A 19,085-nucleotide genomic window follows, 5' to 3' on the forward strand; every position below is an offset into this window, starting at 1 on the left:
TTGCCTCTTGGGCGAGAAGTCACTGAGACACCAAGTGGCAGCTTCAGCTCCTGGTCTGCAGAGTATAGGGGGACCAAGCACCAGTCTGAGGGGTAATCACTCTTCCTTTAACCTTCTTGAATCTGGATTGCAGGCTAGGGTGGAGGTCCTGGGGTGTGTGTCCAGCTTGCCAGAGCAAGTGGAGACCTCAGAGAGGGCACCCATCTAATACCTCCGGCACCTGAGGAAACCCCAGTGATTGGGACAAAAGCTCCCCTTGTCTGGTGGCAGAGTCTTACTGTGGCAAAAAGCCCAGGGGTCAAGTGATTGAGGAGCGACATGACCAGGCAAAGGAAACAAAGCAGACAGAAGATTCCAACATTAAACTCCTATTTGGAGGACAAAAAGGAGCAAAGCATGGAACAGGAAGAAGACAGTGAAGTCAGAACTCCTGCACCAAAAGCTTCAAAGGAAAATGCAAGCTGGTTACAGGCCATACAGGATCTTAAGAAGCAGATAAGAAAAGTGGAGGAAAAATTGGAAAGAGAAATGAGAACAATGCAAGAAAATTATGAAATGAGAGTCAACAGCCTGAGGAAAATCATACCTTAAAAAATAGACTAACTCAAATGGCAAAAGAGGCTCAAAAAGGCAATGAAGAGAATAAAAAAGCTGAATTTGCCAGACGGAAAAAGAATCTCAAAAGCTCAATGAGGAGAATCATTGCTTCAAAATTAGATTGGAGCAAATGGAAGCTAATGACTTTATGAGAAATCAAAATGCTGTTAAACAGATCCAGACAAATGAAAGAATAGAAGGCAATGTGAAATATCTCATGGGGAAAACCACTGACCTGGAAAATAGATCCAGGAGAGATAATTTAAAAATTATTGGACTACCTGAAAGCCATGATCAAATTAAGAACCTAGAAATCATCCTCCAAGAAGTTCTCCAAGAAAACTGTCCTGATGTTTTAGAACCAGAGGGCAAAATCAAGGTGGAAAGAATCTACCAATCACCTCCTAAAAAAGATCCCAAAAAGAAAACTCCTAGGAATATTATAGCCAGGTTCCAGAATTCCCAGATTAAGGAGAGAATATTACAAGCAGAATATTGTGGAAACACAGTCAGGATAACCCAGGATCTGGCAGCTTCTACACTGAGTGATCGAAGGGCTTGGAATATGATATTCCAGAGGTCAAAGGAGCTGGGATTAAAACAAAGAGTCACCTACCCAGCAAAACTGAATATCATGTTTCACGGGAAAATATGGTCATTCAGTGGAACAGAGGAATTTCAAGCATTCTTGCTGAAAAAATCCAGAGTTGAATAGAAAATTTGACATTCAGATACAAGAAGCATGAGAAGGTAAACAGGGAAAAGAAATCATAAGGAACTTATCAAAGTTGAACTATTAACATTCCTACATGGAAAAACAATAATTATAACTGATGAATCTTTTCTTCAGTAGTTGAAGGGAATAGAAATATATATATATATATATATGTATATATATATATGTCTATATATGAGGGTATATGGGCATATGAATACATATGTGAATGTGTGTATATATGTTTACAGGTATACACAGAGAGAAGGCACAGCACCAATTTAACAGGAAGGGATGATACTTAAAAGGTGAAATTAAGAGGTGAGAGAGGAATATAATGAGAGGAGATAGGGAGAGACAGAATGGGGTAAACTATCTCATATAGAAGAGGCAAGGGGAAATGGTTACCATGGAGGGGAAGAATAGGAAGGCAAAAGGGAATGGGTCAACCTATTTCCACTGAATTTGGCTTGAGGAGGGAATGAAATACACACTAAATAGGGTATCTCACCCTCCAGGAGAGTAGGGGGGGAAAGGGATGAGAGGGGGCATGATGGAAAGGAGGGCAGGCTGGGGGGGAGGGAAGTTGGGAGCACCCACTTTTGAAAAGGGACAGGATCAAAGTAGAGAATAGAACAAGTGGGAGGTGGGATAGGAGGGAGGGAAATATAGTCAGTCTTTTACAATATATCTACTATGTTATTGTTTTGCATTAGCCACACATGTACAACCTATACTGAACTGCTTATCTTCCCAGTAAGGGTGGGATACAAGGGATGAAGGGAATGAATCTGGAATTCAAAGTTTTAAAATCAAATACTCAAATATATGTGTGTGTGTGTATATATATATACACACACACTATTATTAATACTATTTTACATGTAATTGGGAAATAAGATATACAGGACTGGGGCATAGAGATCCACTGGAAAAGTCCAAAGGGGTATGGGAGAAAATATGGGAGAGAGCAGATTGGACGAGGGGATATCCTGTGGGACTGCTATTTTGGGGCGGTGGGTAGGGGAAAAACGGGGAGAAAATTTGTAATTCAAAATCTGGCAGAAATGAATGATGTAAATCAGAAGTTAATAAAGCATTTGAAAAATAAATAAATAAAAATAAAGAATTCAGCTATCAACTCTTGAAAAAGATCCCAAAAAGAAAACTCCTAGGAATATTACAGTCAAATTCCAGAGTTCCCAAGTCAAGGAAAAAATATTATAAGCAGTCAGGAAGAAATAATTTGAGTATTGTGGAAACACAATCAGGATGACACAAGATTTAGCAACTTCTACTTTAAGAGATCAAAGGGCTTGGAATATGATATTCAGGAGGCCAAAGGAGCTACGATTAAAACCAAGAATCACCTACCCAGCAAAACTGACTATAATGCTTCCAGGGAAAATATGGTCATTCAATGAAATAGATGACTTCCAAACATTACTGATGAAAAAACCAGAGCTGAAGAGAAAATCTGACTTTCAAATACAAGAAGCAAGAGAAGCATTAGAAGGTAAACAGGAAACAGAAATCACAAGTAATTTATTAAGGTTGAACTATTTACATTCCTACATAGAAAAACGTTAACTGTATCTCACGAGGCTTTTTCTCAGTATGAGGACAGTTGAAGGGAATATGTATATATGTATACACACATATACGTATAGGAGGGTGTATACAAATATATATGTGTGTGTGTATATATATATGCGTATATAAATATATATGTGTGTGTACATTTGTGTACATGTATACATTGACAGAGCGAACAGAATGAGTTGAATATGAAGGGATGATAGTTAAAAAATAAAATTAAGAGGTAAGAAAGGAATACATTGAGGGGAGGAGAAATGGAGAGATAGAATAGGGCAAATTATCTCACATAAAAGAGGCAAAAGAAAACTGTTAAAATGGAGGGGAAGGGCAGGAAGGGGAAAGGGAATGGGTCAACCTTACTCACACTGAATTTGGCTTCAGGAGGGAATTATATACACATTCAACTGGGTATCTTACCCTACAGAACAGTAGGGGGCAAGGGGATAAGAGGGGTATGATAGAAGGGAGGGCAGATTGGGGGATAGGGTAGTTAGAAGAAAAAACTTTTGAAAAGGGACAGGGTCAAATAAGAAAATAGAATAAGTGGGGGGCAGGATAGGATGGAGGAAAATATAGTTAGTGTTTCACAATATAACTATTATGGAAACATTTTACATAACTGTACAACCTATACTGAATTACTTGTCTTCCCAGTAGGAATGGGTGAGGAGGGAAGAAGGGAAAGTATCTGGAAATCAAAGTTTTAAAAACAAATGTTAAAAAAAATAATTGCTTTGTTTATTTTTTTACATGCACCTGGGAAATAAGATATACAGGCCCTGGGTATAGAAATCCACCTTGCCCTACTAGAAAGTTGGGAGTGGGGGGTGGCAGAGGATATAAGAGAGAGCAGATTGGGGGAAGGGGTATTCAGTAGACTCGCTATATTGGGGTGGGGGTAGGGGAAAGATGGGGAGAAAATTTGTAACTCAAAATCTTGTGGCAATAAATGTCTAAAACTAAAAACAAATAAATATAATTTTTTTTAAAAAAGAATACATTTCTGCCTATATCTGCAGGGAAAATATAGCCTGCTTTGTTTAGCACCTTTTCCCTTTTCTTATCAATTATAAATCTACTTAGTCATCTTTTGACCTGTTCTGATGAGCTTCAAAATGATTTTTTTTAAATCAACTTCAAGAGTCCCAGGCAGGCTATGTCCATTACAATGTATTATTTGCCATTACCTTTTTCCCATGGATTTACAACAGATCTAAAGAAAGGTAAATATCTAATTACTTATGAAAAGTCTAATCACCGAGAGAAAATTAAAAGAAAGTGACACTAAAGAGACTTCATTTATAACAGGATGTCCAAGTTATTGGTTATAAGGTTACCAATTTTTACACCCTTAAGTTTAAAACATTTTTTTCAATTCAACTCCAAAATCATTTATTATGTACCCATTTAACAGAGGCATTGTGTTAGGTGCTACTAATGTAAATACAATTCTTAAAAAGTTTATAGGACCAACATCTCACACCATATATCCAGAGATCAAAATGATTATTTGATTAGATAGAAAGGGTGATATCTCAAGCAAATTATGGGATCAAAGAATAGCTTAAGTCAGAATTATGGATAAGAGAAGAATTTATGACCAAACATGAGATAGAGTATTATGGGATATAAAAGGGATAATTCTGATAACATAAAATTAAAAAGAGGTTGCACAAACAAAACCAATGAACATAACATTAGAAGAAGGAAACTGGGGGAATTTTTTTTTCAGCAAATTTTTCTGATAAAGGCCTACTTTCTCAAATATATAGAGAACTGAGTCAAATTCATGAGAACACAAGTCTTTCCCCAATTGATAAATGGTCAAAGAATATGAACAGGCAATTTTCAGAACAAATTAAATCTATAGCCATATGAAAAAATGCTCTAAATTACTACTGATTAGAGAAATGCAAATTAAAACAACTCTGAGATATCATCTCATACCTATTAGATTGGCTAAGATAACAGCAAAGGAAAATGACAAATGGCAGAAGGTATATGGAAAAATAAGGACACTAATGCACTGCTAGTAGAGTTTTAAACTGATCCAACCATTCTGGAGAGCCATTTTAAACAATGCCCAAAGCACTATAAAACTGTGCATACTCCTTGATCCAGCCAATACTACTAATGAGTCTATACCCCAAAAAGATCAAAAAAGGAAAAGAACCTACTTGTACATAAATATTTATAGAAGCTCTTTTTGTGATGGCAAGGAACTGGAAACTGAGGGGGATATCTATTAACTGAGGAATGGCTGAACAAGTTGTGATATATGATTCTGATAGAATACTACTGTGCGATCAGAAATGACAAAGCCGATGCTTTTAGAAAAACTCAGAAAGACTTATATGAACTGAGGCAAAGCAAGAGGAAAAGAATCAGGAGACCACTGTACACAGTAACAGGAATATTGTATGATAATTAACATAGCTATATTCAGCAATACACTGATCCAAGACAATTCTGAAAGACTCGTGATGAAAAATGCTCCCTCCCCAGAGAAAGAGTAACTGATAGAGCCTATAGTTCATATGGTGATTCTGAATAATGTCTAGAAACTTTTAGGGAGTACTATTTATTTCATAGAAAAAAGAATAAGACATCAAGAATAAAGAGCTATGTTATGCTACTCAGGCAACAAGCTGCAATGGATAGGGCTCTAAGCCTGGAGTCAAGAATTAAAGTCTGGCCTCAGAACCTGATTTGCTGTGTGACCAGTGCAACTCACAACTACTATTTGTCTCAATTTCTTCAACTTTAATATCAAATACCTCCCAGAGTTGTTGTGAAGATAAAATAAGGTAATATTTGAAATATAAATGCTATCATTTTTATTATTACTTTCCAGGAAAAAAATCACAATACCAAACACTGAGTAACAATAAAGATGTATAACTACAAAAAGCATTCCTTCAATTCTACACTTAAATCTAATGTTTCCTGCACATTAGAGGGATAAACAAAAAATTGTGTCTTTGAAACTTGAAACTGTTCAGGCTATCCACCACTGTGCAAGAATTTGACTTACAAAACAAACCTGTACTTTGGTCAAAATTCCCTATTTCTGTCCAAGGCATTACCGTTCTTTAAGTCTCCCAAGTTCATTACCTTGGCGTTAGTCTTATCCCCTCAATCTTGTTTAATATACATACTCTGCCATTTCTACCTCCACAAAGTCTCTCAGATCTAACCTCTTCTCCCAATGCACAGAGCCACCGGCCTAGTTCAGGCCTCCATGACCTCACCTGTACACCACTGTAAGGGCCTTCTAATTGGTCTCTCTGTATCTCATCCCTCCCCACTCCAATCAATCCTCCACACAGATACCAAAGTGATTTTCCTTAAACACAAATCTGAGCATGTCAGATTCCTGTTTAATAAAATCTAATTGCTCCCTATTGATTCTAGGATCAAATAAAATCTCTTATTTGTTTTAAAGCCTTTCACAAGACAGCCCGCCAATTTTTCCAGCCTCATTATACATTACTCTCCTTCTTGCACTCCACTCCACAGTCTAATCAAACTGATCAGCCTTCTTGCTGCTCGTCACACAAGGTATCTGATCTTCCACCTTTGTGCCTTTTTATTGGCCTTATTCCAAATAAGGAAAGTACTCCATCCTTACACTTACTTTACAGAATCCTTCATTTCATTTAAGGAGTAACACCAACTTCTGCATGATGAATCCCTCAACTGGCTAGCATTCACCCTCACCATCTACGCTATACAAGGAGTTCCAAAACTGAATTAAGACTCTTGGAACACCTCTTCAATTCTGTATTTATTTCATCTTATTCTACGTGTATTTATTCTAGATATACTTATGCATATACACTATTTCTCCTGACAGAATATAAACACTTTGAGAGCAAGAACTGTTTCAGTCAGCTGGTCAATAAGCATTTCTTAAGTGCCTACTCTGTAACAGGCACTTTAAGGGCTGTAATCCCCAGCACCCAGGATAGAATCAGGCATTTAATAGGTGCTTGATAAATACTGGCTGACTGACTGAATATTTCTGAAGTGCATGAAGAACAGTCAAAGGGAGCCGAACTGCGTTGATATCAGCCACAGATGAGGCATCACAAGCAGGGGGGAGTATAAGTGCATTTTGCAGACAGAGAAAAAAAAATCAACAACCCTGAAAATGGCCATGAAAAGCATTTTATGTGTAACAGTTTAAGAGCTAAATAAAAGTGAGTATTTAACAAATATCCTGATTTGGGGCATCATTTTCCTAGACATACATCAGTCAAATAATTTTTTTTAATCTTCTAAAAGGATAATTTCTACTTGTAAATAAGAGGCTAAAGACAGAATTCCAACAATTCTTCTACCAAAGTTAAAACTGTAAGTTCTGTTTGTATATCTACATTTGCCTTTCTTTATATTCCCAGAACTTAACACAGTGCCTAGCACATAGTAAGCATTTAGCAAATGCTTATTATTGACTTGAAAATATTTCTGCTCAACAGTGCTTTCTGAAATACTGAGTAACTATAAAAACAGAAGACTCAAAGCAAATCACATGAAAATACAATGTTCTTTAGAATATTATTTTGGTTCAGCAAGATTATAGCTCTGCAAAAGACGAAGTAAATACCATTTGCATTCTCAGTTGATGGCAGGAAAATACTGCCCAGATTAGATATGGTTATAGATAAACTGACATATCAATATATAAATCACCCTTGAGGAAGGAGGCAGACACTTCCTCTTTCTATTGTTACACTTAAACAGAAATTATTTTCTGTTCCCCAAAAATGCCTGAGGACACAGGGACAACATGCTTAATAACTTAAAAAGCCTTAAAATACAGGACTTCTGGTCACCATATGCTACATCAAAGTCCAGATTATCAAAATCTAAATTATTACCAGTTTACTACTTTCTAACTGGAATATAGAAATCTTCCAACTGTGTTGTCTTAAATTCTTTAAAATGCACATTTGATCACAAATAGTATTAAATTTTTAGTAGTAATAATAATAATAAAGAAACTTTCAAAGAAAAAAATCTATATTACCAATAATCAATGAAAATCTTTCCAAAATATCACATAATAACAAAAATTAGCTTTAATTATGTTTTTATAAATTTCCCATTGGTGAGAGAGAAATCTGAAAATTTTGAAAAATTTGGTGAAAATTTTGAAAAAACATGAATTGTCTTATCTTTACTTTTTTTCTGTAATGATTAAACTTACCTGGAATGCTTCCTAATAAATCTTTAGTATGACAACTGAAATCCTCTGTTTCTCCATCTTTAAAACTTCCTATTTCTCCATAATAAAGAGCAACACCTAGTTGCATTATACGGATAAACATTGGAAGTTGCTGATCTGTGATGGAAAGTTTCAAACTCTCAACTAGGGTATGAATCTGAGTAAAAACAAGAAAAAAATAATGGAAAACATGTTTAGAGGAAATGCTTTTTAACAGAAAATATGCATAAATTTCATACTGTGTTCTTGAATTTTAAAAAATACAAAGCATAGGCACTTGCCTTAATCTCACTGAAATCAAACTAAAGTAATTTTTTCTTTTTTTTAGGAGCAATGAATTCTAGATGAAAAATTATGTGCATGCAAATTAAAAATTAAGAAATTACATATATCCTGTAACCAAAATACTTGATCTACTATGTTATAAGTAATTATGTCAGTATTCAGCAATAAATAGAAATATTCTTTGTAAAATCTGGGACAGAAAATGTCTCATGATGTCATCCTAGCAAAATTTTTATATGACTGCCATTGATAGTTTTGTTCCATATAGAATATGTACATATCCTAAAGACATATGTAAGCAAAGAAAATACTAAAATAGCAGCTGTGGAAACACTGAATAATAAGATACATTAGTCTCAAAAGTGGAAAACCAAATGAAGTACACCTTCCAGAATGTTTTCAGGAGTAACTTGAATAATTAATAGTTTTAAATATAACCTAAACATTATTATCTAATATCAATCAATGGCAGGACAGAAATAGAATGAATTGCCAACAAGAGGGATATAAAGTTGTCAAAAAAAATATATCCTTAAGGAAAAAGGAACATCAATGAAAATGTTGGAAATGAAACTAGCTAAACTTTAAAGTTCTGATTCTCAAAAAAAAAAAAAAAAGGTGGGGGGGTTTTCCCCTATTACCTGTTAAAGTATCTATAAAATATGGGGAAGAGAAAATAATGGAGATTTTAAGACAAAAATCATAAAACTTCAAATAAATAAATGAGGAAGGAAACAACTTCAAAAGTGAAGAGAATCAAACATCGTGAATTTTAACTTCTTGTAAACATGTTTAAAAATCCTGCAATAGTTTGCCATGCTCCTAAGCTCCTTCAAGTTGGAAATTCCATTGCTAATATATTTCTAAGACTTCAATCATTCAGTCTCTACCTCAACCCTATATATGAACCACCCAGAAAATGTTCTAAGCTTTAATTTATTGAGAAGTCTGCTGGGTATTTGAAGAGCATTTCTTTATTTCACCTTCCACTGCAACTAAAATCCTCTCCCTTTCCCCTTCTCATAGGCAGATAAGGATGGTCTACAAGTACAGAAAATGTTATTTGATACAAGAACTAGATTTAATTTAACTCAAGGGCAGAGCTAGAAAAGATGGTTAGAAGTTACAGAGACAAATAGGTTTCATATAAGAAAAACTTTCCTAACCAATGAACTTCGAAATGTAGAATTGATGTGAGTGACACATCCCTTGTGGTCCCCCAGCTAGGAATTGAAAAACTCTTGCTGGGTGTAACAACAACACTCAGTGCTCCCTACTGCCACTTCTAGATTCTACCCCTTCCTCCTTCACTTAGTAACCTCTTTCCCTTTGAGGTTCATGCTATTCACATCTACTACCCAAACAAAGTCCTGGGAGCTATTGTCTACAGATCCCCAGGTCACTCTCCTTTTTCAATGAGTCGCACACTGGCTAACAATTTTTCTTTCCACTCCAACTTCTGACCTCATACCAGGGAATTTCAACATACCTACTGACTTTCAAATACTCTGAGCACTCAATTCTTCAACCACCTCACTTCCAAGGACTGACTGCTTCACCCCATCTCAACCACAAGGATAGTCATACCTTTGATCTTGCCATCACCTACAAATGTACCACTTCTATATTCAAGAATTCCAAAATCCCCTCAACCAATCATCATCTATTGCCTTTTCACCTCTTCCTCTGCATTCCTTTAAAAAAAAACCCTACTATTCATCTACTCCATAACCTCCAATCCCTTGATACCCCTCAATTTTCTCCTGGGCCATCTGCCCTGCACAAGCCATTCTCTCTGTATTCTTCTCTCCATCTTGACCCCTTGGTGAACCAGTTCAACTCTACACTGTCCTCTTCTCGAGTTCTTGGCTCTCTAATATTTCTAGCTGCACCTTGTCAACCTTCAAGCTTACATCATGCCCACCATCCACCTGTGCTCTTACATACATGCTGCTGAATGAAGGTGAAGAAAATCTTACAACCATTCTGACTGTGTCCACAATAAATCTGTTATACAAGATCAACTGGTACTTGACTGCTGCTAGGAAATTCCAGTACACCTCCCCAATCAACTCACTATCCCACTCTCCACAGCAACTCTTCCAAACCTTTTCATCCCTCCTAAAAAGGTCCATGGCTCCTCCTCATCCCACTCTTAAATGAAAATCTTGCCTCAAGGAAAACATACAGCTATGTGCAATGAGCTGCCTCTTTTCCCCTCTTCCTTATCTCCTATCACCTGGATGCCTCCTTCTACTATCTCCTCCTTCACCCCTGTTTCACATAATGGCCTTACTCCTTACCAAGGCTAACCCCTCTACCTGCAAAAGCAATCCCATTCCATGCCATCTCTTCTAACAGATTGCCTCCTTCTGTCATCCCCTCTCTATCACTATTTTTTTGCCTTTTTGGAGGGGGAAAGGCAGGGCAATTGGGGTTAAGTGACTTGCCCAAGGTCACACAGCTAGTAAATATTAAATGTCTGAGGATGGATTTGAACTCAGGTCCTCCTGACTCCAGGGCCAGTACGCTATTCACTGCTCCACCTGGCCGCCCCTATCACTTACTTTAATCTCTCCCTGTTTACTGGCTCATTCCCTATTGCCTATAAACATTCCCATGTCTCCCCCATCCTCAAAATCCCTCGCTTGATCCTTCCATTCTGCTATTTTCCTATATCTTTTCTGCCCCTTGTAGCTAAACTTCTTGAAAATGCCATCCATAATAGGTGGCTTCACTTTACTCACAGTCTCTTCTTACAATCCTGCTTCAGATCTTACTCCACTGAAACTGCTCTTTCCAAAGTTACTAATAATCTCTTAGTGGCCAAATCCAAAGACTTTTTCTCAATCCTCACACTCCTTATCCTCTCTGTAACCTTTGACACACACTACTGATATCCCTCTTCTCCAAAATACTCTCTTTTCTAGATTTTCAGGGCACTACTCTCTCCTGGATCTTCTCCTATATCATCTCTCCTGCCTCCTCTGATGGATATTCCTCCAAATCATACCTTCTAACCCTACCAACTTTATAGGGTGCTTATCATGCAATATTTTGCATTATAGTAGTCCAGCTCTACCAAAAGACAAATTCCTTGAGGGGAGGGATTATAGCTTATCTAAACTTTATAGCTCCCCCAGCACAAGTCTTACACATGGAAGGCACTTAATAAATAAATATCCAGACGCTTAGGGGAACAAGACATTGCAGTGGCAATGAGCTACATTCTACTTCCAATAAGAATTTCTTTCCAATTTCAAAGATGTAGATACAAAATGTCTGTGCGCTAAAAGGAAGTGACTATTGCAAACAGACCAAAAATGACGCTATCAATTGCCAAAAAAAAAAAAAAAAAAAGGCCAACAGATACAAATTACAACAAATTCTATAAACAGCTTCAAAGTTAAAAACATTTCACATGAGCACAGTGTGAAAAAAAAAGAACCACTGGTTATACAGTAGGTTTTTTAAACCAAGCTTCCACACAACAAACCCCATCAACAGAATTCAATGCATGAATGGGGAGGGTGGGAGTGCAGGGATGACCAGCGATAAATATTACTGAAGCCAAGGAGAAAAGGCCAAATGATGTTGGGGAAAGAATACTGGATTTGGAGTCAGAGGACTGGGTTCATATCCTAGTTCAGATACTTAACTACCTGTATGACCTTGTCACTAAACTTCTTGGTCTTAGTTTCTTCTTCTGTAAAATTAAGCTTCTTCCACAAAGTTAAGCTCAAAAGGCAAACTGTGATTCTTTGCAACTCTAAATTTATCATTCTATGATCCCCAAATTACCTATAGCAATTTTCCAATCTTCACATATTTAAATGCCTATTGCCTGGAATGTTCTTCTTGCAAATCTGACAATTAATTTCTATACATCATTAAAGGCTTAGTTCAAATGCACCTCCACTGTGAAAATTTCCTTGACCCCTCTCTTAACAAACTTAGACATCACTTCTTTAACACCAGGACACTTCCCTAGCACTACCACGTTCAAACTTGTAGCATTTACCTCATATTTGTGTAGACATATGTCTTATCTCCTATAATAGATTTTCAATTCCTTAAGTACAGAGATAATGACAATGATATATATGGTAGTGGTTACAATATCTAGTAACAATAATTGAGACTTCTATAGGGCTTTAAAGTGTGCAAAGTGTTGTATGAATAATATTTCATTTGATTCTCACAGCAGTACTTTATTTCACAGATAAGGAAATAAAGAGCCAGAGAGACTAATAATAATAACTGACATATAATATTTAAATATTAAATAAACACATAATATTTAAATATGTAAATATTTAAATATAAGATGCATTCATTTGATCTTTAAAATAACCCTCTGAAGCAGGGGCTATTATTCATTAGAAATGAGGAAAACAAGTTTCAGAGGTTAAATGACTTATTGCAAGGTTACGCAGCTGCTGACTATCTAAGGCAAAATTCAAACTCAGGTCTTCTGACACCTAATCCTACATTCTACCTACTAGCCTGTTAATTATTTCATATTGTTTTATGTTCTAAAAGTAATTTCATTTACTATATGATATCTGGTCGTTAAAAATTGGGTAAAACAGGTTTGTTATATGTATTTTATATATAGAATAACTGAGGCACAGACAGATTAAGTGCTTAGCTAAAATTCACACAGCTAATAGGAAAGTATCAGGACTTGAACAGTCAAATCCAAGAGCCGATGTCAATTAGAAGCAACTGGTGAGGCAGCAGATAGAGTCCTGGGCCTAGAGTCAGGAAAATCCATAGTTCATATCCAGCCTCAAACACTTACTAGCTATGTGACCCTGAGCAAGTTATTGTACCACTCTTTGCCTCAGTTTCCCCATCAGTAAAACAGACATAACATTAGCACCTATTCCCCATGGTTGTTGTGAGATCAAATGAGATTATATTTGTAAAGTATTTAGTACAGTGCCTGGAAGATACTAAGTGCTATATATACATACATACATACACATACATATGTATACATATCCATGTGCATACATGTGTATGTGTGTATAATGTATATATGTCAGTTGCTTATTATTGTTATTATTATTATTATTATTATTATTATTCCCTAAAGAAGCTGACTTGATGTACTTAGGGAACAAAAATGTCATCAAAATGTCACATATCATCAAGAAAGTATTTATTGAAAACAACAGAGAAAATATTATCCTACTATAATAAAAAACCAGCACATGAACACTGTAATTCAATTCTTAAAACTGAATCTGAGCAGATGTGGTTGCCAAATAAAAATGACAAAAGGTGGACAAATAAACTCATGTTAGAAAGATTGGGGCTCCTTAGTTTGGAATGATCAAGGATAAAAGAAGCTATGAAGTATGTAAAATCACAAAAAGTCTGAACAGAGTGAATATAGATCATTCATTCAATAACGGTACCCTGGAACTAGAAGCCACTTCTTGAACTTGGACAAAGTTAAGTTTAGGAAAGACAAAACAAATTACTATCTCACATAGAGCATCCAAAATCTGGAGAATTCATTACCCACAAGACGTCATGTTGAAGATAAAAACTGCACAAAAAGCTTAGAAAAACATTTAGCAGAGCTATAGTGACCCATCCCAAGGCTTTAGAGTCTTGAACACAAAAGACAATCATGCCTTCTGATTACCCTAGCCCTAGGACTACAAGAGGTACAACACTGAAATCTAACTCAAGATCTTTCAATGAAAATCTATTGACTTAATTTCAGATGAGCCTGAATTCATCAAATGAAAAGGAGACAAGTGACACTGATATACAAAGCTGGCTGGTATAAAAAGAATAGAAGTATGTGCTCTGAACCCAATGGTTATGTAAGTACAAATATGAAAATAAAATGTCACGAGAACTACAAATGACCTGATTTACATGCCCGCTGGAACAACAGCTAACAATTTTCCTGTTCCATCCACATTCTCAAATGGCTAATTAAATCAGCACTAAACATGTGAATCAAAACAAGTTTTATGCTAATACAGAATTGTTCCAATATCTAGATTCATTTTTAAAAGACCTCTTTGATTTGCTTTTACCTACTCCAATTCTACTTACCAGCTGACAAATTGAGAGTAAATATATATTAGAAGCCAGGGTAGAGAGGGAATGGTTTTAAGGATAATGTTAGTACATTAAGTTTAAATTTACCCACATAAATTATTTTCAAAAATATTATTAGGAAAAAAATAAGTAAAAACTTAAAAGAAATGGTCACCATAAAGAAGCAAAAAAAAAAAAATTAAAATATAAATGACTGACCACCAACCCAGAAAAACAGGTGGGTTTCATATATAAATGCAAACTTAATTATGTTAATGCTACTCCATATACTCTGCCATATGTTTTGTAGTTATCCAAGATTCATTAAAAGCTTTCTTATATAATAAAACATAAATTAAAATTCATCATTATTATAACATCCATGTCTTTCAATGTTATGGATCAGTCTATCTCAGCATTTCTATTATATAACTTTTCTTGTCAGAATCTAGTAAAATTTCACTCCATGTTAAAACTTGACATATAAAACCTCAAATCTCTACACCTAAATTTTTTTGCCAAATTAAAAGTATCAACTTTAAGTTACCAAGAGAAATTTCAGTTTTTAGGTTCAGAGCACATGTTTAAAGGATATACTGACATTGTATAAAGTAAATGTTGCCAGATGTCATTGCCTAAAAAATAAGGGTTTTTAGGGACATCATGATGGTTAGAGTACTAGACCGAGAACCAAAGAGAGCTGTGCTCAAAACCCAACTCAAACACTTACTAGCTACGGGACCCTGAACAAGTCATTTAACTTGTCTGCCTCAGTTTCCTCATCTATAAAATGGAGAAAATTGTGAGGATCAAATAAAATGATGAAGAAAAAGTGCTTACAAAGCTTTAAGTGTAATATGCATGTCAATAGTCATCTTAACATTAGCATATTATAAATGCAAAATGGATCAGTGTGATGTAGTAGACAAAAAAGCTAATGGTCTCTTAGGCTGCCTTGAGATAAACTGTCCAGGGGCAGCTAGGTGGCACATTGAATTGAGTATCAGCCCTGGAGTCAGGAGCACCTGAGCTAAAATTTGGCCTCAGACACTTGACATACTTACTAGCTGTGTGACCTTGGGCAAGTCATTTAACCCCAATTGCCCTGCCTTCCCCCCTCCAAAAAAAAAAAAAGAAAAGGAAACAATGTCCAGGGCTAAGGAAATAATAGCACTACTGTACTCTACTATGCCCAAACAATATCTAACATTATATTTGGTTCTGGCTAACACATTCAAAGCAGAAGACTATTTAAGCTGGAGAGCATAGAGAGACCCTCAAGATCATGCCCAATGGGGATCAAGTGACAGAACTAGGCACAGGTCTACAGAGAAGAATAAAGGGGAAAGGAAAGAAAAAGGAATATGACAGGTTTTGAAGCAGCTGTAAGTCATGCTCTACTTGGTCCCACAGGGCAAAGCTAGAAATAGAGTGGAAACTACAAAGAGGAAAATTTGGACTTAATATAAGTAAAAACTTCTTTAAAATTGGAATTCTCCAAAAAGTAGAATGAGCTGCATTAGGAGATCCAATTCAATTCAATAACCATTTATTAAACACCTACTGCTTTTGTCAGACATTGAATACAAACTACAAAATACGAAATTCATAAAAATGAATTACTTCCTGTCTTCAAAGAAGGCAACATTGGGGGGTGGGGGGGGGGGGGGACAGGGAGAGAGAAATCATACAAGAAAGGGGAAATAGAAAGGGACTAGAAACAAGGCAGTCTTCCTGCAGGAGGTGACATTTAAGCTAAGCTCTGAAGGAAGCTAAGAAATCTATGAAGTGAGGATAACAGAATGTCCAGCAGAATTTGGGGACAATCTATGCAAAGGCAAAGATATGAGAGATACAATGCCATGTACAGGAATCACCAAACAGCATAGTTTAGCCAGGCCATGAAGGAGAACATAAACAAGACTCATCTGATATGTAAAGAAGAGGAATAGTACAGGCATCCTGTCTAAGTCTTTTTTGTACATAATTGTTTACTTGTTTTCTCTCCCATTAGACTGTGAGCTCCTTGAGAGTAGGAACTGTTTTCTGTCTTGTTTGCGTCCCTAGTTCTTAGCTCAGGTCTGGCCCATACCAGGCACTTAATAAATGCTTGTTAATTTGACTTGAAATGTGAAATTTCTCCTGTCTACTTTAATGTATCTTTATCAAATTTTAAAATGGTCAAAATGTTATGGAAAGTGAAAAAATATGTCATCATCCCTGAAACCTGCATTCAGACCCTGACATCTGTCCTGTGGCTGGACCTTCTTTTATGTTGTCTCCATCAATCAAAGTGTGTACAAGGATTTGTTCTGTCTTTCTATTTTTCTTTTCAGTACTTAGTATGATACTTATTACCATACAGTAAGCACCTAATAAATGTCTTTGCATTGATTCTTTTAATCAGTAATTAGGCCACTACTCGAATTAGTGCTACAAAATATGAAAGACAATTCATGCCATATTTTTTAAAGGGTCTTAAAACAGAAACTCCTCAGATGTCATTAGAAAAACCTGTATATATTTGTTATCTGATAAATACCAATCTGGAACACTGGAATTCTGGAATGAAAGAATCACTCAAAAACCTATGTTAAAACATACTGTATCACCTGTCCAAGAGAAACTTACCATTATCTCAGTTTTAAATGGTTGCATAATTATTCAAATTTACATATTTATATGGACATAGGCCAAGTCAAAATTAACCAAAGTAACTATGCATTTCAAGAAAAATAAAATGTAAAAAATTTACCATTGAAATGCATTTCTTAAAAACTACAATGGAAAAAAAATATATAGTTATAAGTTAAATAAGAAAGCCAACAAAGGCATGCAACTCTTGACTACTGAAGTAAAAAAAAAAAGCACTATTTTTGACACCTACTTTAATGACTGATGGCATCTTGGAATTCAGGTTATCATAAGTAAAATGAAGTCGAGTTCTGAAGGAACATTTGTACAGCAATGGATCCTGGTAAAACTCAATTTTACCACTAGCATTCCTCTTATCAAGACAAACTGTGCAGTCAGAAAAATTTATAACTTTCCGCAGTACCAGGTCAGTTGCTAAAAAAAAAAAAAAAGGAAAACATTTTTAAGTTAAAGCTAATTATAGAATAAAGCATTTTTAGAAAGGAAAATGAAAACTTAAATAAGTTAATTCAAAATCACAAATTAAAGATAAAAATATGGAGAATATTTTAACTCTAGTTCCTCTCACTGGTTTTATTTCAATAGTTAAGTATCCTAGTCCATTCAGTCAAGGTACAGGGTTTCTATCTCCACAAGTGTTACAGAACTCGGTCCATCTTCTAACATTTCAAAATCCAAAAAGAAGTTAGTTGGTTATGAAACCAAGTATTTACACATATGTATGGGATCAAGCCTGTCTTATTAGTGGTCTTTATCACATATTTTCACATATATTCTACAACTCATTCAACAGATATACACAATAGATATATTTTTTAAATATGAACTAATAATGTTCCAGATTTACAAATATTATAAATGTACTCAAAGATAGGGAATATAATAAAAGAACTAGAAGCAGAAGAGAGCTTGAGAGTTTTTCCTGTGTTTTCTCTTGATTGAAAATTACTACTTTTCAATGTTTGAATATTAAATAATTAATAAGAGTCCAAATTTTTCCCCTAAAAAAAATTTAAAATATAACAAAAGCTTTATCCCTAGACCTTTTTGTGTGTGGAGTATCCAACAGCTAGAATTGCACTAATGTCCTTTTAGTCCTTCCTCTAGAACCGTATTCTATAGTTTGCATTTTTAAATACCTTTTAAATAACATTAATAGTATAGTTATATAGCATTTTAAAATCTGCGAAGTATCTTACACATATCATCTCTTTCAAGCTTCAGAACAAGGATCTGAGGTAAATACTAGGTATTATTTCTGTTTTATAGATAAGCAAACTAAGGATCTGAAACGTCATGTGATATTCTCATGGTCACACAGTTATTAAATATCAGACTTCAGATTTCAACCCATCTCCCAAATTGATATCCAATACTTTATTCATTACAAAACAATACATAATTAGTATCAAAATGTTTTATGATCCTGAAAGTACTCTGACATATTATTCAATCTTCAAATCGTGAGTTGTATAAGTAATAATACTATTATCTCCATTTTGTGTATGATAAAACTACAACACTAAGCAGTCATGAGATTAAACTAAACTGAGGGAGCTAATTGGTACAGGTGTCAGGAACTTACCCTTCAACTTATGACTTTTTGGATACTAAATAACTTATTATTCAATTCCTATAGTATCCAGTTTTGTTTTGTTTTCCTCTATATACAACTAAAGCCTAATCTATTAGGGCATTTCAATGTCTGTTAGCACCTTTCCTATAAGAGTCGAAGAGGGAGTAGAAAGGGAAGAAATTCAAATGGATTTGAAATGATTTTAGTTTGGAAAATGTAAAAATTTAAAATATAGAAAAATAACACCTAAGAAGAAGCTTCAAGATGATTCATTATTTTAATTTAATTTTACACACACACACACACACACACACACACACACACACACACACACACACACACACACACACACACACACACAC

The 19,085-nt window shown here is 35.3% G+C and overlaps 1 protein-coding gene across 10 annotated transcripts in view; it reads right to left on the reverse strand.

The window, feature by feature from the left end:
• VPS13B (vacuolar protein sorting 13 homolog B) overlaps positions 1–19,085 on the reverse strand; it is a 1,080,499-nt gene that overhangs the window by 961,829 nt on the left and 99,585 nt on the right. For all 10 annotated transcript variants that reach the window (XR_011167006.1, XM_069081095.1, XM_069081089.1 and 7 more), the window contains exons 6-7: positions 17,380–17,561; positions 8,124–8,298 (exon numbers count right to left, since the gene is read on the reverse strand). Coding sequence is in view for 9 of the 10 variants with exons in the window: in XM_069081095.1 (XP_068937196.1) it covers positions 8,124–8,298; positions 17,380–17,561 (357 nt within the window). In the remaining variant the exon portion in view is untranslated. The remainder of the gene's footprint in view (positions 1–8,123; positions 8,299–17,379; positions 17,562–19,085) is intronic.

The sequence above is a fragment of the Petaurus breviceps genome, unplaced genomic scaffold (assembly GCF_028583685.1).
Source record: "Petaurus breviceps papuanus isolate PSGF00001 unplaced genomic scaffold, PetGlider_PUasm1.0 98, whole genome shotgun sequence".
Taxonomy (NCBI): domain Eukaryota; kingdom Metazoa; phylum Chordata; class Mammalia; order Diprotodontia; family Petauridae; genus Petaurus; species Petaurus breviceps.